Below are 26,160 nucleotides of genomic sequence, written 5' to 3'. Positions count from 1 at the left end.
ATTAAAATGGCTTATGGTTCTGAGTAATTTATCAGATTTTTATATCTATTGGCAGAAATTGTAGTGTCATATAGACCACATACACATTGAGTTGGGGAAAGAAATCAATCCTTGTCATCCTTTAGTCTCTTTTGTCTTTGAGATGTGGCAGAAGTAGTGCTGAATGAAAGCCAAGTAAGCCAGAATCTATCCTTCTGTTAGAGTGACTTGGGATAAGCTCTCAATTTTCACATAGATGTTATTTTTAAAATACTGAGTTTAGAAAGAAGAGAGCTTTGATTGTCAAGGAGATATTTTTATTATCCTGGGATACATACATCTCAAATTCTGGGACTTTTCAGTAAAAAATTTCTGCATAGCTTCCAATCAATTGCACCAGCTGCTTCTTCAGAATACCTCTTGTTCAGTATTGCCCATGACACTGGAAGGAAAGGAGAGAAACTTTCTATACATTAGAAGTGGAATCTCTGCTAAGAGATTTCTATATCCGGTGTTGGTCTGAAGCTTTGAACTGCTCCATTTTTTTCCTAATATTTCTTATTAGATCAAGAATGTGTATTTTTATGGTATTTTATTTATCTAAAAAAATTTTATGGCTCTTCTAGTTCAGTTCAGTTAGTTCAGTAGCTCAGTCGTGTCCGACTCTTTGCGACCCCATGAATTGCAGCACGCCAGGCCTGCCTGTCCATCACCAGCTCCCGGAGTTTACCCAAACTCATGTCCATCGAGTTGGTGATGCCATCCAGCCATCTCATCCTCTGTCGTCCCCTTCTCCTCCTGCCCCCAATCCCTCCCAGCATCACAGTCTTTTCCAGTGATTCAACTCTTCGCATGAGGTGGCCAAAGTACTGGAGTTTCAGCTTTAGCATCATTTCTTCCAAAGAAATCCCAGGGCTGATCTCCTTCAGAACGGACTGGTTGGATCTCCTTGCAGTCCAAGGGACTCTGAAGAGTCTTCTCCAACACCACAGTTCAAAAGCATCAATTCTTCGGCACTCAGCTTTCTTCACAGTCCAACTCTCACATCCATACATGACCACAGGAAAAACCATAACCTTGACTAGACGGACCTTTGTTGGCAAAGTAATGTCTCTGCTTTTGAATATGCTATCTAGATTGGTCATAACTTTCCTTCTAGTTAGCAGAAGACAAAGTCAGCCCACCATATTTGGACCTTAGTCATTACCAGGCTAGACTAACTGCCTTTCCAAGATGAATTTAACAAATAAACAGTGAACAACCAAAGTTTTTCTAATAAAAATCAGTTGCATTTAGCCCTAATTAGATGTAGTGACTTTTCAGAGTAAAAATGTCTGATATGTTTTCAGCATAGATGAAACTTCACAAGTACCCTCTTGGGTACTTGCATCAACCTTCCCTGCTCTAATTTATTTTATATACATGTGGCTTTACATTAACCTGTTTTAAAACATTGTAATTTTTTTTTCAAAGTATCTGTTGTTAATACTTTTCTTATAGAATTTCAAACTTAGAAAAATTAGAAGCACAGTACAAATACTACTTTCTTCTCCTGAACCATTTGTAAGTTACTGAATTGATTCTTTATCATTCCCAATACTTTAGTGTTTAAACCTTATAAAGAAGGACATTCTCCCACATAATCATGGTACTACCTTCAAAACCAAGAAATCAACTTTGGTACATCAGAGAAATCTCAGCATCCAGCATCCAGCATCCAGCAAAAGAATCCAGCTAAAATTCTCATATTGTATTTAGCTGTTTTACCTCTTTTGACTTCTTTATTCTGGAACATTTCCATGATTTTTCCTTTGATGCAAGCTCTGGGAGTTGGTGATGGACAGGGAAGCCTGGCATGCTGCAATTCATGGGGTCGCAAAGAGTCAGACATGACTGAGTGTCTGAACTGAACTGATTATGACCCTAACACTCCTGAAGATTGCAGACTAGTTATTTGGTAGAATGCCCCTTTAATGTGAATTTGTCTGATGTTTCCTCATGATTAGATTCAGATTAGGAATCTTCGTCAGAAACCACAGAAATACTTCCTTCTTTTCATTGCAGCCTATCAGGTGGTACATGATTTCAGTTTTACCTTTTACTCATGATATTCACCTTGATTACTAGATTAATGCAGTATCTGCTAGATTCCTTCACTTTTATAAAGCAACTCTTGTCCCTGTTTATATTTTGTGGGAAGTTACTTTGGTGCTGCTGCTGCTGCTAAGCTGCTTGAGTTGTGTATGACTCTGTGCAACCCCATAGACGGCAACCCACCAGGCTCCCCTGTCCCTGGAATTCTCCAGGCAAGAACACTGGAGTGGGTTGCCATTTCCTTCTCCAATGCATGAAAGTGAAAAGTGAAAGTGAAGTCGCTCAGTTGTGTCCGACTCTTCGCGACTCATGGATTGCAGCCTACCAGGCTCCTCCGTCCATGGGATTTTCCAGGCAAGAGTACTGGAGTGGGGTGCCATCGCCTTCTCCGGGAAAGTTACTTTGGAACTGTGTAAATATCCTGTTCCTCATAAATCTATTCTTTAATTTGTTAATTTAGGTCAATATAAACTAGAGACTTTCTATTTTATTTTTGTGTTCAAATTGTCCCAATTTGGCAAGCAGTAGCCTACTTAAGCTGGCTTCTTTGTTCTTAGGATATGCATATTATTTGAGTACTTCCTTTTTGTGACTTATCTTTTACATTTTTTTCCAGCTCTATTGAAACTATGACCAACAGATACAAATTGTTTTTATTTAAGGTGTATGGTGCAATGATTTGGTATATATATACCTTGTGAAATGATTACTACATTAAGAAAATTAACATACCTGTTGCCCCACAGCTAACTTTGTGTGTGTGTGTGTGTGTGTGTATGGTGAGAAGACTTAGTATCTCTTCCCTTAGCAAATTTCGAGTAAACAATACATTATTATTAACTGTAGTCACCATTCTGAACTTACTCATCTTAAAACTGAAAGTACCTTTTGGCCAACATTTACCCATTTTCCCTAACCCCCAGGCTCCAGTAACCATTCTTCTGCTCCATTTCTATGGATTCAACTCTTTTTTAGATTCCATATATAAGTGGGATCATTCAGTATTTCTCTTTCTGTGTTTGGCTTATTTCACTTAGCATAGCGTCCTGAAGATTTCTTATGTTGTCACAAATGGTGACATGTTGAATACTATTCCATTGCATGTATATGTATATCTTTATATGTATTTGTATATTATATATAAATAATAATACTTATATGTGAAATATATATTAATGATAAATTTATGCATTGTATATAATATATATATGACTGGATATGGAAAATTTGGTTTATATATATATAATTTTCTTTATTCATTCATCTCTTGATGTACACTTAGGTTGTTTTCATGTCTTGGCTGTTGTAAATGATTCTGCAGTCAGCATGAGATGCAGATATCTCTTTGAGGTATTAATTTTATTTCCTTTAGATATATACCCATAAGTAGAATTTGTGGCACATAGGATAGTTGTTTTTAATTTTTTGAGGAACCTCTCTACTATTTTCCTTATGGCTATAACAAATTACTTTCCCACCAATAGTATATAAAAATTTCCTTTTCTCCACATCCTTGTCAACACTTATCTTTTGACTTTTTGATAATAGCCATTCTGACAGGTTTGAAGTATCTAACTGTGGTTTTGATTTGTGTTTCCCTAATGATTCCCTAATGGCTGTCTGGGGACGCCTTACAAATAGCTGTGAAAAGAAGAGAAGCAAAAAGCAAAGGAGAAAAGGAAAGATATAAACATCTGAATGCAGAGTTCCAAAGAATAGCAAGAAGACATAAGAAAGCCTTCTTCAGCGATCAGTGCGAGAAATAGAGGAAAACAACAGAATGGGAAAGACTAGAGATCTCTTCAAGAAAATCAAAGATACCAAAGGAACATTTCATGCAAAGATGGGCTTGATGAAGGACAGAAATGGTATGGACCTAACAGAAGCAGAAGATATTAAGAAGAGATGGCAAGAATACACAGAATAACTGTACAAAAAAGATCTGCACGACCCAGATAATCACAGTGGTGTGATCACTGACCTAGAGCCAGACATCCTGGAATGTGAAGTCAAGTGGGCCTTAGAAAGCATCACTACGAACAAAGCTAGTGGAGATGATAGAATTCCGGTTGAGCTATTCCAAATCCTGAAAGATGATGCTGTGAAAGTGCTGCACTCAATATGCCAGCAAATTTGGAAAACTCAGCAGTGGCCACAGGACTGGGAAAGGTCGGTTTTCATTCCAATCCCAAAGAAAGGCAATGCCAAAGAATGTTCAAACTACCACACAATTGCACTCATCTCACATGCTAGTACAGTAATGCTAAAAATTCTCCAAGCCAGGCTTCAACAATATGTGAACCGTGAACTTCCTGATGTTCAAGCTGGTTTTAGAAAAGGCAGAGGAACCAGAGATCAAATTGCCAACATCCACTGGATCATGGAAAAACAAGAGAATTCCAGAAAAACATCTATTTCTGCTTTATTGACTATGCCAAAGCCTTTGTGTGGATCACAATAAACTGTGGGAAATTCTGAAAGAGATGGGAATAGCAGACCACCTGACCTGCCTCTTGAGAAAGCTATATGCAGGTCAGGAAGCAACAGTTAGAACTGGACATGGAACAACAGACTGGTTCCAAATAGGAAAAGGAGTACATCAAGGCTGTATATTGTCACCCTGCTTATTTAACTTATATACAGAGTACATCATGAGAAATGCTGGACTGGAAGAAGCACAAGCTGAAATCAAGATTGCCAGGAGAAATCTCAATAACCTCAGATATGCAGATGACACCACCCTTATGGCAGAAAGTGAAGAGGAACTCAAAAGCCTCTTGATGAAAGTGAAAGAGGAGAGTGAAAAAGTTGGAAAGCTCAACATTCAGAAAACGAAGATCATGGCATCCGGTCCCATCACTTCATGGGAAATAGATGGGGAAACAGTGGAACGTGTCAGACTTTTGCGGGGGCGGGGCTCCAAAATCACTGCAGATGGTGACTGCAGCCATGAAATTAAAAGACACTTACTCCTTGGAAGCAAAGTTTTGACCAACCTAGATAGCAAATTCAAAAGCAGAGACATTCCTTTGCCAACAAACGTTCGTCTAGTCAAGGCTATGGTTTTTACTGTGGTCATGTATGGATGTGAGAGTTGGACTGTGAAGAAGGCTGAGGGCCAAAGAATTGATGTTTTTGAACTGTGGTGTTGGAGAAGACTCTTGAGAGTCCCTTGGACTGCAAGGAGATCCGATCAGTCCATTCTGAAGGAGATCAGCCCTGGGATTTCTTTGGAAGGAATGATGCTAAAGCTGAAACTCCAGTACTTTGGCCACCTCATGCGAAGAGTTGACTCATTGGAAAAGACTGTGATGCTGGGAGGGATTGGGGGCAGGAGGAGAAGGGGACGACAGAGGATGAGATGGCTGGATGGCATCACTGACTCGATGGACGTGAGGCTCAGTGAACTCCAGGAGTTGATGATGGACAGGGAGGCCTGGCATGCTGCGATTCATGGGGTGGCAAAGAGTCAGACACGACTGAGCGACTGATCTGATCTGATCTGATCTGAATGATTAGTAGTGCTGAGCACCCTTTCGTATACCCGTTGGCCATTTGTATATATTCTTTGGACTCCCACGTATACATGTCCTCTTCACATCACTAGGGATCTTATACCCCATCCCCATTTACATCATTCTTCATTGAAAGGAGCTCACCACCTCATTTGGATTCTGACACCCAGTGCTACACTGCCTTCACTTACAAATATTTTCCTCTCTGCATTTGGGCTCCTGGTTCTCCTTGTTGGACCAATCTCTGTCTATACAGAAAGATCCTTCTCACTCTGCTGGAGCTCTGACATGAGACACAAAGCTATGCCCATGAAGAGATACCCTTCTCTTCTTGCTTTGATGCTGGCATCTCACGTCAGTCCAGCTTCCCACAGGAGTCACTGCTAACTCTTGTTCTTAGTGCCTACATTGGCTTCTCCTCTTCTCTCTTGTTTGGATGTTCCCTAACTCACTCCAGGTTGCTATTCCATGAGGGAGGCCCTCCTCACATCAGACTCTGATACTTCATCAGAGGGAGATTTTCCCTGTGGATATCCTTGCTTCTCATTCATGCTCTGATACACTGCTCTGGGTTTCTGTTGGTACCCTTCTCACAGCAGGCAGACATATCTATTAATATTTTGCTTTCCTCCTGTATCTTTTTTTAACTCCTACTTTAAAAAATAAAAAAGCTTTCTTTTTTAAAAGAACAGGACTGAAACCTGTCTGAAACTTTGGATGTGAGGTGGTCCTCTTCTGTTTATAAAAATAAGATTTCTACTTAATCTTTTTCAGAGAAAATACATTTGCCCCATTCACATATCATATGCAATCATTAATTAATCCATAAGTAACACTACAATTAGAATTTTATTTTGTAAACCTTTTTTAAAGATGATGATGTCATGTCCACTTTGTGTTCTCATATATCTAGTGTGTTTCCAGCAATAAAAAAAAAATTGGTAATAGATGGCATAGGGTACTATCTCATCACCTTAAGTTGCTCATGATCTTTTTGGATTAGCAGTAGTTCCAAAGGATAAAGAAGGCAGCACAATATATAAACTTCTGTGAATAACTTAGACAGTTGGTAAGTATGGTGTAAATTCCAAGAAAAATATGACTTGTGGTCTGGAGCAGTTGAATTTTCTTATAGGAAATGTCTAAAGGGTCATCACTTCAGTTGATTATGAACAGTAAATGGGATTCAGATAGATGAATGGATGGGGGAAAAAAGAAGAGGCAAACATCAGGAAAATCACAGGTAGAATAAGCATAGCACATGGGGGATGCAAAGAAATCTATTTTGATGGGAGCAACAGTAAAGGAGAAAGTCATAGGAGGTTAGATTGATAACTAAAATGGGGGCTATTTCCCACACCGTGGAACCTGTCAGTATAAAGAGTATGATCTTTTTTCATAATCACTAGAACCACAGTGAGATCTTGAGCAGTATTATGACATGATGAAAGTTGTGTTTTAGGAAATTTAATCTAGAGGTTGTTTCTACCTTGTGTGGATTAGAGTTGGGGAAAATTGTCACTTAGGCAGTTAAAAATGAATTGGGAATGTCCAGAGCCTAAAATTCAGCTATGAGACTGAGGATGGAAAAGATGAAACAACTCAGAGCTCTTTTCAAGAACAACTGAGAACACAGTGTAACAAACCGAAAAATGAAGGGTAAAGAGTGGCTTCGGAAGACATCAGGCAAAATGAGTGGACATTGCATCCTCTGGAAGAAACATTAACATCTAACATTTTGCACTTGCTATTGGATTTAAATGCTTTTCTTTAACTTCCTTGTTTAGTAATTATTTTAATCCATGACTTTCCAGAAAATCTGCAGAATGTTGATTTTAAAAAGCAAAATAGGAAAATTAAAAAGAATTGGTAATGAGTGATCCAAAACACATACATGAACAGAAGTTATATCTTTATGCAGTGTAGCAGTTACCCACAGGAGGTACGTGTTAGGCAGCTTTAGTTCCCAGCCATAGTCTTGGAAGCAGATGGGAGATTTGAAATATTTTTAATAAGCATTTGGAGGCGGGATTGAACCCATAATTTTCAGAGAATACTTAGGAGACCAGCTGATATATCAGATTGGGAGCCCTTTGGTAAATGGTAATATGATTATATCTGTGTACAAACAAACACACAACAGAAGAGAAGCAACCAGCATAGAATTGCATGTGTCAGTCTTAGAAAATACAGAAAAATATCAGTGTTGAGAGAAAATCTAGGAAACATCTTCATTTGCAGCTATTCAGCCAAGTTTACAATTTTCTCTTTTTTTTTTTCTTTTAAGCTTCGAATAGAAGTCTACATAGAGAAAAAATACTGTGGTTTCAGAGGGCATCAGGGACTATATACAACCTACTTATCAAAGCATAATGTTTATTTTGAAATATTAATATAGATGAAAATACATTCTATTCTTGGAACAAAAATAATACCCAAAGAATCAATGTGATGGGCCATGTATTATTTGGTAGTTATAAAATGAAACATAAAATGAAGGCTAGTTAGTTTTCAGTTGTTTTTTAGTTATATATATATTGAATGTTGCAACTGAAAAAAATATATTCTCAGTGAAGGTATTAGGGGTGAAATTCTACTCACTGCTGCATTTCACTTGGTTCTTATTGTATCTTGACTGCAACTAAAATAACCTCAAATTTGCTTTAAGTATATTTTGTGAATCCTAAAAGTATCTCAAATGTAAGCAAATTCCAACTCCCCCCCCCCCCCCAAGTATGTTGCTCTTACTTGAATAAAACAAAATTAAATGTTGGCTTTTGGTTGTAGGTTGTAAATTATGCACTGAATTTAGTTTTCTCTGAAACGTGAGCCAAAAAAAAATTTTTTTTAAAGCAACAAAATAGATGGATAAGCTACAGTTTCCAAACTAAGAAAAGACTTGCTTCTGTTTGAGTTGGGACACAAAGTAAATGTAATCTGAAAGGAAAATATATTTTTTTCTCTTTATATTTTATAATATTTTAATTTATTTACCAACTGGGTATCAGTCTCCTGATAATCTGACCAAAAAGATGTGGCTGAGGTTTAAATAAACAAGGAAATAATATCTCTACTAACAAATAATAACAAAATTTATTGAATTCTTATCATAATTTAAGTGCTTTCTATTTTCTATTTAATTAAATTAACACCACAACTCTATGAGGTGGGTAGCATTGCTGTTGCTATTCTAGGCACAGAGTGAGTCAGTAAATTATCCAAGTTTCCACAGCTAGGAGCAGGTGAAGACAGAAACTCTGACATTCTGACCTTTGAGTTCATTTCCTTTTCTCATGCTATAGAACTTCTCTGTTTGACATAATTTGTGAAGAATTACCTTTCTGAGATAGAAATAAGAAACACAGATATGTATTACCTAGAATCAGATAACTTGAGGATACAAAATGTCATTAAAGACATAGAATATAATAGCAATAGCTACTAGACATACTTCTTAGGTTATCATACGTTAGAGCTTTTTACTTATTTTCTTTCCCAAGCACCATTTTCCAGATGAGGAAACTAGAACTCAGATACATTATATACCTTCTTCAGTATTACAGAGCTTGTAAATGTCAGATTCAGAATTTAAACACAGATCTCTGACTCCAGAAATCTGTGTTCCTTTTAATAGGAACCTGTGAGTCCAAAAAAAAGGGAGCTGAATAAAGATTTAGGAAAAATATAAGATGCTATATCTGTGGCAAGGGCAGTAAGGAAAAGGAGGAAGTTGGTAGATCTGAAATATGGATTGTTAGGTTGGAGACAACCTCATTGGCAGGAAGAGATATTTCTGGTGAGACAGGGGCTTTTAGTAATCTCACCCTTTTATAGAGTCCAGTGCGAGGGCTAATTCATCTAACCATGCATTTCTCAACATATCCATCCACATGTTTTAAATACAATACACTCTCTATGACACTCTCTATGAGTATTTTTTCCACCCTAAGTCAGCAAATATAAGATGAGGTTCTGAATCTGCCAGCTACTGTATAATGATGAGGAATATCATAAACACACACTTTTCAGCATTCATCTTCCAAGGTTGAAGTAAGGAGCAATCAATGTTTGTGAAATGACTTTAGGAAAGTGGTCAGTGTGTCATACCTGTTAGTTGCTGTCATGACTAGCTTAAGTCTAGGACAGTGATTGTCAATCCTTACAACCTCCAGAACCCAAACAAAGGTACCCATACACACACACACACACACACACACACACACACATACACGGTACCCATCAGAATCTTTTAAGAACTGAGGGAAACAGAGCTGTATTGTTTGGTAAAATCTCCTGGTCCCAGGAAATTTTTAGGTATTACTCTTGGGTATGTCTAACTGTGGGATTCCCTGGTGGTTCAGGTTTGATCCCTGGATTGGGAAGACCTGACTCTGGATTTAGAAAAGGCAGAGGAACCAGAGATCAAATTGCCGACTCCATTGTATCATAGAAAAAGCAAAGGAATTCCAGAAAAACCTCTATTTCTGCTTCATTGACTACACTAAAGACTTCCTGTGGATTACAACAAACCATGGAAAATTCTCAAACAGATGGGAATACCAGACCACCTTACCTTTCTCCTGAGAAATATGTATGCTGATCAAGAAGCAACAGTTAGAAATGGGCATGGAATGATGGCTGCTTCCAAACTGGGAAAGGAGTACGTCAAGGCTGTATATTGTCACTCTGCTTATTTAACTTATATGCAGAGTACATCATGCAAAACACTGGGATGAAGGAAGCACAGGCTGGAATCAAGATTGCCAGGAGAAATATCAATAACCTCAGATATGCAGATAACACTACCCTTATGGCAGAAGGCAAAAAGGAATTAAAGAGCCTTTTGATGAAGGTGAAAGAGGAGAGTGAAAAAAGCTGGCTTAAAACTCAACATTCAAAATATTAAGATCATGGCATCTGGTCCCATCACTTCATGGAAAATAGATGGGGAAACATGAAAACAGTGGCAGACATTTTTTTCTTGGGCTCCAAAATCACTGTGGACCGTGACTGCAGCCGTGAAATTAAAAGACACTTGTTCCTTGGTAGAAAAGCCATGACAAACCTTGACAGCATATTAAACGACAGAGACATTACTTTGCTGACAAAGGTCTGTATAGTCTAAGCTATAGTTTAACTTGGTTTAACTATAGCCATAGTCTAAGCTATGGTTTTTCCAGTAGTCATGTATGGATGTGAGAGCTGGACCATAAAGAAGGCTGAGTGCCAAAGACTCAGTGCTTTCAAGCTGTAATGCTGGAGAAAACTCCTGAGAGTCCCTTGGACTGTATCAGGCCAAATCAGTCAATCCTAAAGTAAATCAACCCTGAATATTTATTGAAAAGACTGATGCTGAAGCTGAAGCTCAATACTTTGGCTGCCTGATGTGAAGAGCTGACTCATTAGAGATCTTAATCCTGGGAAAGATCGTGGGCAGGAAGAGAAAGGGATGACAGAGGATGAGATAGTTGGATGGCATCACTGACTCAATGGACATGAAAGTTTGAGCAAAGTCTGGCAGATGGTGAAGGACAGGGTAGCCTGGCCTGCTGCAGTCCATGGGGTTGCAAAGAGTTGGACACAACTGAGCGACTGAACAACAAAAAGGAACCTCCATACTGTTCTCCATAGTGCTGTAACAGTTTGCGTTCCCACCGACAGTGTGGGAGGGTCCACTTTTCTCCACATCCACTCCAGCTTTCATTGTAGATTTTCGGATATATAAGGTGACTTATGTAAGGTGATACCTCACTGTAGTTTTGATTGCCATTTCTCTAATAATTAGTGATGTTGAGCATCTTTTCATATACTTTTTAACTATCTGTGTATCTTATTTGGAGAAATGGCTATTTAGATTTTCCACCTATTTTTGATTGTTTTGTTTGTTGCTTTGATATTGAGTTACTTGAGGTGTTTGTATATTTTGGAGGTTAATCCCTTGCTAGTTCCTTTGTTTGCAAATGCTTTCTCCCATTCTGAGGGTTCTCGTTTCATTTTGTTTATGGTTTCCTTCGTCACGCAAAAGCTTTTAAGTTTTATTAGGTCCCATTTGTTATTTTTGTTTTTTTCATTATTCTAGGAGGTGGATTGAGAAAGATCTTGCTGTGACTTATATCTGAGAGTGTTTTCTCTATGTTTTCCTCTAAAAGTGTTATATAGTCTTTAATTCATTTTGAGTTTATTTTTGTGTATGGTGTTAGGATGTGTTCTAATTTCGTTCATTTACATGTAGCTATCCAGTCCAGCACCACCTTTTGAAGAGACTGTCTTTTCTCCACAGTATATTCTTGTCTCCTTTGTCTTGTATTAGGTGATAATAATTGCATGTATTTATCTCTGGCCTTTCTATCCTGTTCCAATGTTTTTGTACCAGTACCATATTCTTTGTTAATGTGGTGTATCACATTGATTTGTGCATGTTGAAGAATCCTTGCATCACTAGGATAAATCCCACTTGATCCTTTTAATGTGTTGTTGGATTCAATTGGGCTTTGATAGTGGCTCAGATGGTCAAATGTAGAAGGCAATGGCACCCCACTCCAGTACTCTTGCCTGGAAAGTCCCATAGATAGAGGAGCCTGGTAGGCTTCAGTCCATGGGGTCACGAAGAGTCGGACACGACTGAACGACTTCACATTCACTTTTCACTTTCATGCATTGGAGAAGGAAATGGCAACCCATTCCAGTGTTCTTGCCTGGAGAATCCCAGGGACAGGGGAGCCTGGTGGGCTGCTGTCTATGGGGTCGCACAGAGTCGGACATGGCTGAAGCGACTTAGCAGCAGCAGCAGATGGTAAAGAATCTGCCTGAAATATGGGAGACCGGAGTATTCAGTTTGCTAGCATTTTGTTGAGGATTCTTGCATCTATGTTCATTAGTAACATTGGCCTGTAAATTTATTTTTTTGCGATTTCTCTGTCTGGTATTGGTATCAGGGCAAAGGTGGTCTTGTTGAATAAGCTTGGAAGTGTTCCCTCCTCTGCAGTTTTTTGAAAGAGTTTCAGAAGGGTAGATGTTAACTTCTCTAAATGTTTGATAGAATTTGCCTGTGATTCCATCTAGTCCTGTACCAGTCATCTAATCCTGAACTTTTGTTTGTTGGAAGATTTTAAAAATACTTTTATTGATATATTTTTGGCTGTGCTGGGTTTTCGTTGCTGCATGGGCTTTTCTCTCATTGTGGTGGGTGGGGGCTGCTCTCTAGTTGTGTGGTGTGGGCTTTTCATTGCCCAGGCTTCTCTTGTGGCAGAGCATGGGCTCTAGGCACATGGCCTTCAGTACTTTGTGGTACATGAGCTCAGTAGTTGCGGCTCCTGGGTTCTAGAGCACAGGGCTCATTAGTTGTAGCACACAGACCTAGTTGCTCCACAGCATGTGGGATCTTCCCAAATCAAGGACTAAACCTGTATCTTCTGCATTGGCAGGCAGATTTTTTTATCACTGAGCTACCAGGGAACCTCCTGTTGGATGATTTTTAATTGCAGTTTCAATTTCATATTTGTGATTGAATGTATTCATATTTTCTGTTTCTTCCTGGTTCAGTCTTGAAAAGTTGTATCTTTTTAAGATTTGTCCATTTATTCTAGGTTGTCCATTTTATTGGCATATAGTTGCTTATAGTAATCTCTTATGATTCTTTGTATGTCTGTGGTGTCTGTTGTGACTTCTCCTTTTTCATTTCTAATTTTATTGATTTGGATTCTCTCCCTTTTTTTCTTGATGAGTCTGGCTAAAGGTTCATCAATTTTATTTATTGTCTCAAGGAATCAGCTTTTAATTTCATTGATCTTTGCTGTTGTTTTCTTGATCTCTGTTTCATTGTAGTTTTGCTCTGATCTCTGATTTCTTTGCTTCTACTAACATTGGATTTTTGTTGTTGCTATTCTTTCTTTAGTTGCTTTAGGTGTAAGGATAGGTTGTTTATTTGCTATTCTTATTTCTGGAGGTAAGATTGTATTGCAGTAAACTTGCCTCTTAAGACTGCTTTTCCTGTGCCCCATAGGTTTTGAGTTGTCATGTTTTTATTGTCATTCATATCTAGGTACTTTTTGATTTCCTCTTTGATTTCTTCAGTGATCCATTGATCATTAAGTCAGATATTGTTTTGTCTCCATGTATTTGTGTTTTTTCCAGTTTTTTCCCCCTATAATTGATTTCTAATCTCAGCATTGTGGTCAGAAAAGATGCTTGATACAATTTCAGTTTTCTTAAATTTACCAAGACGTGATTTGTGACCTACCCTGGAGATGTGATTTGTCCTGGAGAATGTTCCATGTGCACTTGAGAAGAAAGTGTATTCTGCCACTTTCAGATGGAATGTCCTATAAACATCAATTAAGTCTATCTGATCTAATGTATCATTTAAGGCTTGCATTTCCTTATTAAGTTCCTGTCTGGTTGGTCTTTCCATTTATATAAATGTCGATGCCCCTTTTATGGCTGTTAGCATTTGTCTTATATATTGATGTGCTCCTGTGTTGGATCCATATATATTTATAATTGTTAGATCTTCCTCTTGGTTTGATCCCTTGATCATAATGTAGTGTCCTTTCTTGTCTCTTACAGTAGTCTTTATTTTAAAGTCTATTTTGTCTGATAAGAGTATTGCTTCTCCAGCTTTCTTTTGACTTCCATTTGAATTGAATATCTTTTTCCGTTCCCTTACTTTCAGTCTGTATGTGTTTCTAGGCTTGAAGTGGGTCTCTTGGAGACATCATATGTATGAATCTTGCTTTTGAATTCATGATGAAGTATTTTAAATCTCTAGAATAATGTCTATATCTTTTCTCTTTCTCTGTTTTAAATGTATTAATACAGAGATAATCTTTTTATGAATGAAAAATTTCCAGAAACCCACATGCTGCTTGGGCTGGCTTATTAAAATATATTAAAATCTAAGTGATGCTACAATATTTTCTTCATTTTGATGGAAAATTGGGTAAGGGGAACAAAGAATATTGTACTAAAGAAACTTAACAAGTGATTTTTCTGTTTCCCAAATGTAATTAGCAGTCTCTTTCCTCCTCACCCTTGCATAAGCCATTCCTACACAAAGTTTCTTAGAGCAGTGCTTGAACATTACTCCTTATCTTCCCTGCTCTGACCCAATCATGGCTAATTTCTGAATTTCCTTTAGGGGGTCTGCAGACTTCTGGATTTTTATTTTTCTAACCTTATAAGTTATTTTCTTAACTGAGCCAAGATTTTAAAAATTGAGGCTTTACATTAAAAAACCCCTGCTTTCCAGTTTTTTTTTTTAAAGAATATCAAAAGTTCTAACAACACTGGACTATCTCTCCAAGGCTAGATCTGAGATAAATAACCTTACTCATGAGAATATTATTTTAGATTTTCCCACAAAGCTTAGGTAATTTTAAGGAAGATAGTATAATTTTATTTTAAATCAAATTTAAAAGGGATCAGTGCCTTCTTTTTGTGGTTTTGAAATTAACATTATTTGTTTAAGAAAGTAGACTAGTTTCATTGTGATCAAGGCAGTTCTTAAACTTTTGGCTGGGGACAGATCATACTCTCTTGCAATACCATTGTCAGACACTTTGTGGGGAGACTGGGTAATCTCTAGATGAAATTAAGAAATGTAACTTTAAAATAATAATAACATTAAAATAATAATAACATTAAAAGTTGTTGATCATTATTTGACACTGAAGATTAGCAGGAATAGAAAAGAATAATTTAAGTTTACTAGCTTTTGATGTTCTGTTTTGTGTCAAATGTTAAATTAAATGTTATCTATGTATTATATATAATAGATTTTTCCTAGTTCCAACTATGAAATGTCTACCAGTCCAGTTTCCAAGTTTATCTCTAAAAATACCATGCTCATTCCTTCCTCCAGTATTCACATATTGCCTATAACTAAAACCATTTCATATCTCCCCTTTGGATACCCAGATCTTTCCTACCCTCCAGGGTCTAAAATAAAGTTCTCTTTTTTCATGCATCTTTTTTTTTTTTTTTTAAATCAAAAAGTATTGCCTATTAGAAAGGATAGGGACTTGAGAGGTAGACAAACTCCTGAGAAATCTGTATGCAAGTAAAGAAGCAACAGTTAGAACTGGAAAAGGAACAACAGACTGGTTCCAAATCGGGAAAGGAGGACGTCAAGGCTGTATATTTTCACCCTGCTCATTTAACTTATATATTAAAGTACATCATGAGTAGAGTACATCATGAGAAATGCTAGGCTGGATGAAGCACAAGCTTGGAATCAAGATTGCTGGGAGAAATATTAATAACCTCAGATATGCAGATGACACCACACTTATGGGAGAAAGCAAAGAAGAACTAAAGAGCCTCTTGATGAAAGTTAAAGAGGAGAGTGAAAAAGTTGGCTTAAAACTCAACATTCAGAAAACTAAGATCATGGCACCTGGTCCTATCACTTCATGGGAAATAAATGGGGAAACAGTGGAAACAGTGACAGACTATTTTGGGGGGCTCCAAAATCACTTCAGATGGTGACTGCAACCATGAAATTAAAACTTGCTCCTTGGAAGAAAAGTTATGACCAACCTAGACAGCATATTAAAAAGCAGAGACATTACTTTGTAGTCAAGGCTATGGTTTTTCCAGTAGTCATGTGTGGATGTGAGAGTTGGACTATAAAGAAATGTGAGCACTGAAGAATTGGTGCTTTTGAACTGTGGTGTTGGAGAAGACTCTTGAGAATCCCTTGGACAGCAAGGAGATCCAATCAGTCCATCCTAAGGGAAATCAGTCCTGGGTATTCATTGGAAGGACTAATGCTGAGGCTGAAACTCCCAATACTTTGGCCACCTGATGCGGAGAGCTGACTCATTTGAAAAGACCCTGATGCTAGGAAGGGTTGAAGGCAGGAGGAGAAGGGGATGACAGAGGATGAGATGGTTGGATGGCGTCACCGACTCAATGGACAGTTTGAGTAGGCTCCGGGAGTTGGTGATAGACAGGGAAGCCTGGCATGTTGCAGTCCATGGAGTCACAAAGATTTGGACACGACTGAACTGAACAGAAACTTGGTTTTGAAACCAAGTCTGCTTATTTATGTGACTGTGTAGACAATTTTAGCTTTCCTGATCCTCCATTTCCCCATAAAATCATAAAGTTGGTGTAATAATTGCCTCACTTTTTATGAGAAAAATGTTACAACATGCTAAACATCTGAAGATTCATAAAGTGTTAACATATTTTCTCTAGCATTTAATAATCCAAAGTAGCAGCTCACAAGATGCATAAGCCTCAAACTTGTGTCTGTTTGATTTACCCATGTTTTAAAATGTTTACATTAATTTCCAGCACTAGAAAAATATTGATGTTTTAAATAAACCTCTAAACTCTTGTTTCTGTTTAGAAAATTTGAAGATCTGGGAACCCTCGACCTCTGTTACTAAATGGCAGCAATCCATGGGTAGCTTTTCTGAGAAAACATGTTTCAGTGTGGCTCAGTATCTACTTTGCCCATTGCGTGCACTTATTTGCCTTTTTTGGGTCTGATTATCATTTGAATTTGCTATCCTAGTGTTAAGCCATTTATTTTTGTATTTGAATATATTCTACCTTTCATCTTTTACTATATGTGTATATATATATTTCATAGTCTGTGCATGCATGCTTAATTGCTCAGTCATGTCCGACTCTTTGCAGTCCTATGAATTGTAGCTCACCATGCTTCTCTGTCCATGGGTTTTCCCAGGCAAGAATTCTTGAGTGGATTGCCATTTCCTTCTCTGGGGGATCTTCCCGATCCAGGGATTGAACCCTGGTCTCCTGTATTGCAGGCAGATTCTTTACTGCTGAGCCACTGGCGATGCCCATCATAGTCTATAGTGTTTAAAAATACCATATATTTTAATGTACCTTGTTTTATATATAATGTATATTGTATGCCTTATTCTATTATATGTTATAAACATATAAGTGGGGCTACCCTGATAGCTTCATTGGTAAAGAATCCACCTGCAATGCAGGAGACCCTGGTTTGATTCCTGGGTTGGGAAGACCAATGGAGAAGGGATAGGCTACCCACCCACTCCAGTATTCCTGGGCTTCCCTTGTGGCTCAGCTGCTAAAGTATCTGCCTGCAGTGTGGGAGACCTGGGTTCGATCCCAGGTTGGGAAGATCCCCTGGAGGAGGGAATGGCTACCCACTCTGGTATTCTGGCCTGGAGAATTTCATGGAGTGTACAGTTCATGGGGTTGCAAAGAGTCAGACATGACTGAGCAACTTTAAGGACTTCCCTGTAGCTAAAATGGTAGAGAATCTGCCTGTGATACAGGAGACCCAGGGTTCGATCCCTGGGTCGGGAAAATCCTCTGGAGAAGGGAATGCAATCCACTCCAATATTCTTACCTGGAGAATCCCATGGGCAGAGGAGCCTGGCAGGCTACAGTCCATGGGGTTGCAAAGAATCGGACACTACTGAGTGACTAGCACACAGACATATATAAATAAATTCCTAGATGGCACATATGAGATTTTAAGAAATCTTCAAAACTCTACCAGCTTCTGGTTGTTATGTCACATCATAAGTTAATAAATACTGGTTAAATTATAGTATAAGGTTAAAAGGTGTAAAGATGTAATGTGTCCGTGGAGTTAATTTTATCTATCATCAGTGTACCTTCCATCTCTCTATGAAACTATGAAGGAGGATACATGCAGAGGGGGAAAAAACTTATTTTTTTTTTCTTTTCAGCATCAGGATTGGTTTTTCAGGGTTTTTATTCTGTTCACTGAAACTTTAGTACGCATACATTCTGAAAATTCTTTGTTTTGATCAGTTTTTACTTCTGTAGCTCTCCCACTGGGAAATTTTACTTGCTCTTTGTTTAATTTAGCTGTTACATAAATATGTTGAAATGATCCATTATTTCAATTCCTACTGTGAAAATATTTTGTAAGCAGCAGTATTAAAGCACTTTTTTTTTTTTTTCCTCTCAGCTGTATAGATCATAGGAATTTGAAAGCAGCCAGAGAATATAAACCTTATCCAGCAGACCTCCTCATGACACCACTGGGGCTCTGGAAAGAAAATGTCCACAGCTCACCTCTAGATTGAAGAACCTCAAGTAGGGCCTAGCATACATGACTCCTGTTCCAACCAGTGTTTAAATTTTAAATAGTAATTCAGCTTTTTATGATGATGTGAAGCAAATAAAATGGATTTCACTGAAATAGTTATGTTTTCAACCTCATAATCTAAATCAACTAGTATTTATTAAACTTACTATGTAGTTTTATTTTATTTTCACAAGAGCTGTGTGGGATATGTACTGTTACTATCTCATCTTACCGCAGGGAAATCTGAGTGACTTTTTGAGAGTTAGAAAGCTAGTGATGGTGGATGTGAGATTTCCACTCTGGCCATCAGACTTCAGCTTCCATGTCTGTAACCACTTAAGCCACCCGCTTTGTCATCATGTGCTTATTTTCTCTATTCTGTCTTGCATTTGTCATGTCCATGTGTAAGAACTGATACAACGTTGACAAAGTTTTCAGTCTATCTGTGATTGTTTGAATGTTAACTTCTAAAGTTAAAAATTTCTACCTTCATTACACAGTTCTATCAAACTGTATCGCTACTGTTCTGATTCACCATTTCACCTATCTGTGAAATTCTGAAATTGCTATAGTGGTGATTTTCTTCCTCTGCAAATACCTCTACTGATGTTTGCCACTTTAAAAACAAGCAAACAAAAACACTTTAGGTATGATGACTTTGGATGAGCAAAATAATTCTTTTAATGAGTATGCCTCAAGCCTTTTCTCGATTGCTCAAAAAAATCTCATTTCCCATAGAAATAATTTTGGTCTTCAATTTTCAGTTTCACCCTTTTTATGTAAAGAGTGCCTGATGGGATGAAAAGCTGTGTACTTTCAAGAGAGGGTTTTTCATTCAACTTGTTAATGTCTTCATTTTTACAGAAGCTATATCCAGTGCTGGATGAGGCACTATGTAGGAGACCAAAGGATTGGAAGTTGGACTTCACAGTTGAGAATTAAAACATGTGAACAATTGGTTAAATAACTTAAATCCATATAAGGTGACCCTGAGCAGTGAAAGTCAGTGTTCTAGTCCTCTAGTGCTGAGCTAAAGAGAGTATGTGAAATAAAGCACAATTGAGTCAGGTGATGTTAATCAAGGGCTTTGGAAAAAAGTACCATCCAGTTCTGGTTCTGTAGTCATATCCTCTGCCTGGCTTTCATTTCTCACTGATCTGTAAGAAATTGGAGGAGGCACATAAGTAAGATTCTGGGCTATCTTTTTTGTAACACTTTATTTTTCTGACTAGAAAACAAAACCAGACTTAACTGTGAATATTTAGAAACTATAAAAAAGTATGAAGAAAAATATTGTCATCCAACACCCAGAGAAATCCATTGTAAACAGTTAATTTTCTATTTTTCCAGGTCTATGTGCTTAACTGTTTAAACATCTCTTTGTTGCCTTTATATTATATATGTTCAACAAATTTAGGATCGTATTGTTTATGTACAATTTGTTTATTTTTAGTTCACTTTTTCTCACTTAGCCCAGAACTCAGAGGAGCATGAAATGCATGACTAGTTTGCATACATTTAGTATTGCTCAAAAGGATGTTTTAATGCATTTGTCATGTTTTCTTCTGTGATGATTAGTGTATTGTTATTCTGCTATTACATCTTCTCTCTTCATTTTTTAATTGAAGTATAGTTGATTTATAATATTATATTAGTTTTAATTGTATAACATAGCGATTGAATAATTTTATAGATTATACTCCATTTAAAATTATTATAATGGCTGTATGTGCTGTGCTATACATCATATCCTTGTATCCTACTTTGTAGATAATAGTTTGTACTTAGTCCTATATCTCTGTCTTGCCCCTTTCCCCTTTCTCTCTCCCTGTTGGTAACCACTAGTTCTCTCTATCTGTAACTTTGTTTCTGTTTTGTGTTTCTGTATTCATTTATTTTTTTTATTTTTTAGATTCCACATATAAATGATATAATACTTATCTTTCTTTCTTGACATATTTCATTGCGCCTAATGCCCTCCAGTTTCATCCGTATTATAAATGGCAAAATTTTATTTTTTATGGCTGAATAATATTTCATTATATATCTCTCATATCTTCTTTATACATTCATCTGTTGGTGGAAACTGAGGTTGCTTGCTTTCATATGGTGGAAATTGCAAATAATGCTGGTAAGAACATTGGAGTGCATATATCTTTTTGAATTAGTGTTTTCATTTCCTTCAAGTACATATGTATTAGTGGAATTGCTGGGTCATACGATAGCTACATTTTTATGGTAGATAAATTTTGAGGAACCTCCATACTATTTTCTGTAGTAGCTACACCAATTTATATTCCCACAAACAGTGTTTTAGCGTTCCCTTATCTCCGTGTCATAGCTGATATTTGTTATTTGTATTCTTTTTGATGATAACCATTCTGACAGGTGTGAGGTGATACCTCACTGTGGTTTTATTTGATTTCTCTGATGATTAGTGATGTTGTGCATCTTTTCATGTGCTGGTTGGCCATCTGCATGTTCTCTTTGAAAAAAATGTCTAGTCTGTTCTTCTGCCAATTTTTATTCTGTTTATATTTGGTATTGAGTTGTATGAGTTGTTTGTATGTTTTAGATATTAATCCCTATCAATCATATAATTTGCAAATATTTTCTCCCATTCAGTAGTTTGTCTTTTTGCTGTGTTGATGTTTTCCTTTGCTGTGTAAAAGTTTTTAAGTTTAATTAGGTCCCATTTGTTTATATTTGCTTTTGTTTTCTTTGCCTTAGGAGGTGGATCCAAAAAAATATTATGGAAATTTTTGTCATTGAATGTTCTGCCTATGTTTTCTTTTAGGAATTTTATAGCTTCTGGTCTTACATTTAGGTCTTTAATCCATTTTGAGTTTATTTTTGTATATGGTGTAGCCATATGGAAAAGGTTTGGCGATTCCTCAAAAAATTAAAAATTGATCCCTGGATTGGGAAGATCCCGTGGAGAAGGAAATGGCAACCCACTCCAATCCTCTTGCCTGGAAAATCCCATGGACAGAGAAGCCTGGTAGGCTACAGTTGATGAGGTCGCAGAGAGTCGGACACGACTGAGGAACTTCACTTCATTTCATAATCCAGCAACTCACTTCTAGGTGTATATCCTAAAGGAATGAAGTCATTTCCATAGGGAAAGATAGCTGCACCCTCATGTTCATTGTTTCATTATTTACAATAGCCAAGGTATGGAAATAAGTATCTGTTGATGGGTGAATGGATAAGGAAAATATCCTGTACAGGTTTCTCACACTACTTGAAAGCAGAATGTTCCTATGAAACCTTTCTTAAGCTGAAATGGCCTAAAGTGAAGCAGCAGTTACCTTATGATACACACATCTCACTAACAGATGCATGAAATAAATCTAGATAAAGCACACATGCTCACACACAGTTCAAACTATGATGACTTTATGCTAAGATACTGAGTGTAGTTAATGGGGAAGAAGCTTGGTGGTGCCACTCTAAAACAGATGCTGAATGCTATTTTCACTTTTTGCCTTTTTTCATATATGTGAAAAGTCTTCTCTGGATTTCTTTTAACTAACAAAAACTGGTACTAAACGCCAACTGGTGTAAAGCAAACCTTTGAAAAAGCAGGATTCTATATATCCTGGAGGATATGTATCTCCTGGAGGAGGGCATAACAACCCACTCCAGTATTCTTGCTTGGAGAATCCCATGGACCGAGGAGCCTGGTGGGCTACAGTCTATAGGGTTGCATAGAGTTGGACACAACTGAAGCGACTTACCACCCAGTATGCACTAATATAGTATGTTGATTATTGATACTCATAACTAATATATAAACATTGTGTAATATAATTATTATATAATATTTTCTAAATAATATAAACTTATTCAACCATAAATAGAAGAAAATTCAATTTCAAACAACAAGGATGGATCTTGAGGGCTAAGTGACTTAAGTCAGAGAAAGTACTGAATGATCTCATTTATATGTGAAATAAAAAAAAATAAACTCAGAAACAGAATAGAGTTGCAGTGGGGAGAGGGAAATTGGGTGATAATGGTCAAAAGGTACACACTTCCAGTTATAAAATGAGTAAATTAGGGGGATATAATGTATTATGTGCTTGAAAATTGCTGAGAGTGTATCTTAAATGTTCTTATGCACCCACACCCACAGTGCCCTACACACATGTAACTGTGAGAGGTGATGGCTGTGTTAACTGGCCTTACTCTGGTAATATTTTGCAATATATTGTTGTTGTTCAGTCCCTCAGTCATCTCCAACTCTGCACACACCAGGCTTGCAATATATATATCTACCAAATTGGCACATTGTAGCCATTAAACTTACCCTTTGTTATATGTCAATTATATCTCACTAAAGCTGGGAGAAAAAAGGCGTCTTCTTATTAGAACACAGATGAATTTGTACTGAACTCCAGCGCAGGTGCTCTTGGGGGCTACCTACTTTGTTGGATCCTGTCATAAACCAAAACACCTCTAGTGGCAACTCTACTATCCTCAATGCCTATATTCCCAAGTAACATTTATTGCCTCTTTATTCCTCTGTCATTTTCAATTCCATCACTGCTCAATTTCCTTGTCATTTCTTAGTTTGAATCCAAAGAGAAAGAAGTACATTGGCTCCAGCATTTTTTAAACTTGAACCAGTTCTCATTTATTGTCACAAGCCAACCCAATGAATTCACTGTCCTTGGATTAGATGCCTAGCCCAAGATGACTGACTTCTGTTTCTATGGGGACATGGAAATGTGGTACAAAGCCTGGCTGCCTAATAATTGCACTCATCAGGAATAATGGTTTCAGCAGCCTGCTATGGTACTGGCAAGCAATGCATTTGGCCTATGGAGAACAGCAATTTATTCTCACTAATATATGACTTGGTAAATAACTATACTTTTTTTTTTTTTTACAATGTTAGTAATTAATTTACATTTCTGCAGTGTTTCATAGGCTAAAATTGTGTTCACTTATATAATTTCATGTGATACTTCATATTACATTTTAGGGGAATAGAAAATGGATCTTAAGATATGTTTTCCATGTGTGATATCTATACTATACATATTATTCTGTATTTGGGAAATTTACAAGATACTTATGTTCATTTAGCAATCTGTTTCTTTTTCTTGAAAATGCTCACTAACTTGTTCTAATAAATAATAATTATCCCTGGATGTAGGAATAATTAACACTAAGAATGATAGTTGATAGAATCACACAGTTGATAGAATTTCTGGAAAGAGCTGTATACCTCACTCAATTCAACATCTTCATTTTAACAACGCTGTGTCCATTTATCCATCTTTCTTTAGATCATTAAGGAAGACATGCTCTGATTTTTAATTATCTTTGCAATAAATTCTTGGAATTAATCACCTAGGGAAAAATGTTTTCTTTCATAAAATGAAATACTTATTTTTGTTGGAAATAAGGTTACAGAACTTGTATTTCTGTCTTTGTAATAGCTGTGAGAAAGCACAGGGCTGGATTTAATTTTCAAAACAATTATATGGGCATATTTTTCAAAACAATTATTGTCTTCAATTCATTAGACAAATTATTGAGTGAACAAAACTATGGGTTAAGCATTTTGTAGGCCCTTATATTTAGCTGTAGTTTGTATATGTTTATCTAATGGTGTATTTCCATTTGATTGTGTAAATGCATATTTCCATTTTCATGCAAGCCACCTCAGTCATTTGGAAAAGTAGTTTTCCAGTCAGGTAAATCTTATCGAGCACATACTGTGGGTTCAAAAGTATTTCAGTGAAAAGCTAATAGGAGTAAATACTGTGGAGGGATATATATTCTAGTGAGGATTGGACAAAGAAGATTAGGAAAACTGTTAGTAGTAAAATAAGTTGAAAACGCCTCCATGCCATGATATAATTCCCCTTGCTTCATGGTGCCAAGGACATTACTGAGAATAATGAAACCTGCTAACCCAAACAAAATGAAGTATATCAGCAATTGATTTAACTTTTAGCATTAATAATGGAGTAAAACCTTGGGAAAAGCTGATGGTGCAAGATGGAGAGTTGCATTGCTAGCTTAGCAGAATATCTATAGAGAAATATACTATAAGTATATATATACACACATACATATGTATATACCCACATAAAATATATTTATATATATGTGTTAGGCAGAGTAAATGCATATATAATGTATATGTTTACAGATATAATTGACCCTTGAACAACACAGATTTCAACTGCATAGATCCACTTATAGGCAGATTTCTTTATATAGTAAATGCTATAATACTACCTAATGTGAGTTTGGTTGAATCCACAGATGTGGAATTGAGAATATGGTGGAACCATTAATTCAGAAGGCAGACTGTAAAGGTATAGAAGAATTTTTATATGTGCTGATGGTTGTCACCCTAACTCCTGTGTTGATTAAAAGAGTTAACTCTGTATAATATACACGCACATATAACACATGTATACACACATATATATAGATACCACATCTTGCATATGTAAAATAAAAGGGAAACATTCTGCACATTTTGGATAGTATTGTTTTCTAATAGAACAGGAATAATGAATACTTGTGTATTTTTTATACAGTTTGCCTCTCTATTTAACTAAGTAAGTGCTCAATATATCTTCAGTGAATAAATGAACAAGAAAGAAACTGCTTTCAAAGCATTATAGGAAAATAGGATGCTCACCGTAGATAAATGTAGATAAAAGCTGAATACTAATGATACTAGGGCACAACATAGGTTTTGATTATGTGACAGTGTTTTATAAATAGTATAAGTTTGCTTACAAATTATAGATGTTCAAAAAGTGGCAGGGCAGTTTCTTTCACTGAGACATACCTAGTTAATTCAGGGCCTTTCACATAATACATGCTCATTAGATTTAGTTGTATTAATTTTTAAAAAATGCACATTAAAAGCTAATCTGAGCATGTCTAAAAACAAAAGTTTAAAAATAAGTTGTTAGCTCAGAGGTTTTCTGACCAGCTCAGTCATGTCTGGAAGAGGAAAAGGCGGCAAAGGCTTAGGCAAGGGTGGTGCTAAGCGCCACTGCAAAGTCTTGAGAGATAACATCCAAGGCATCACCAAGCCCGCCATTCGGCGCCTTGCTCGGCGTGGGGGAGTCAAACGCATTTCCGGCCTCATTTACGAGGAGACCCGAGGCGTGTTGAAGGTGTTTCTGGAGAATGTTATTCGGGACGCAGTCACCTACACAGAGCACGCCAAGCGCAAGACGGTCACTGCCATGGACGTGGTCTACGCGCTAAAGCGGCAGGGACGCACTCTCTACGGCTTCGGAGGTTGAGTTGCTGCCCCTGTGCTGTGTGTGACGACAATCTCAAAGGCCCTTTTTAGGGCCAAAATAAATAAATAAATAAATAAAAATAAGTTGTTAGCCACTTAGTAATTAAAATGAACTGACTTTGATTAATATTAAGTGTTAACCAGTTTTGAAATACCAACTTTCAAAGCCTTATAAACAGTGAAGTAGCACAACTCTGGCACTAATTGGGTCTTCCTGGGAG

At 37.0% G+C, this 26,160-nt stretch overlaps 2 protein-coding genes across 2 annotated transcripts in view; both read left to right on the top strand.

Annotated features, from left to right (window-relative positions):
* Nucleotides 1-26,160, top strand: part of LOC113894258 (cytochrome c oxidase subunit 7B2, mitochondrial) — a 134,137-nt gene that overhangs the window by 21,433 nt on the left and 86,544 nt on the right. The gene's annotated exons all lie outside the window — the stretch shown is intronic.
* Nucleotides 25,627-25,940, top strand: LOC113894257 (histone H4-like). Its single transcript, XM_027544416.1, has one exon. It carries the CDS (start codon nt 25,629-25,631, stop codon nt 25,938-25,940), a length of 312 nt encoding a protein of 103 aa, XP_027400217.1. The 5' UTR covers nt 25,627-25,628.

The sequence above is a fragment of the Bos indicus x Bos taurus genome, chromosome 6 (genome assembly GCF_003369695.1).
Source record: "Bos indicus x Bos taurus breed Angus x Brahman F1 hybrid chromosome 6, Bos_hybrid_MaternalHap_v2.0, whole genome shotgun sequence".
Taxonomy (NCBI): Eukaryota; Metazoa; Chordata; class Mammalia; order Artiodactyla; family Bovidae; genus Bos; species Bos indicus x Bos taurus.
The sequence above is the reverse complement of the archived record's forward strand: the minus strand, read 5'-3'. Positions and strand labels throughout refer to the sequence as shown.

Excerpts from the sequence above, each read along its gene's own strand:
- LOC113894257 (XM_027544416.1), top strand. The coding sequence starts at position 25,629 with ATGTCTGGAAGAGGAAAAGGCGGCAAAGGCTTAGGCAAGGGTGGTGCT.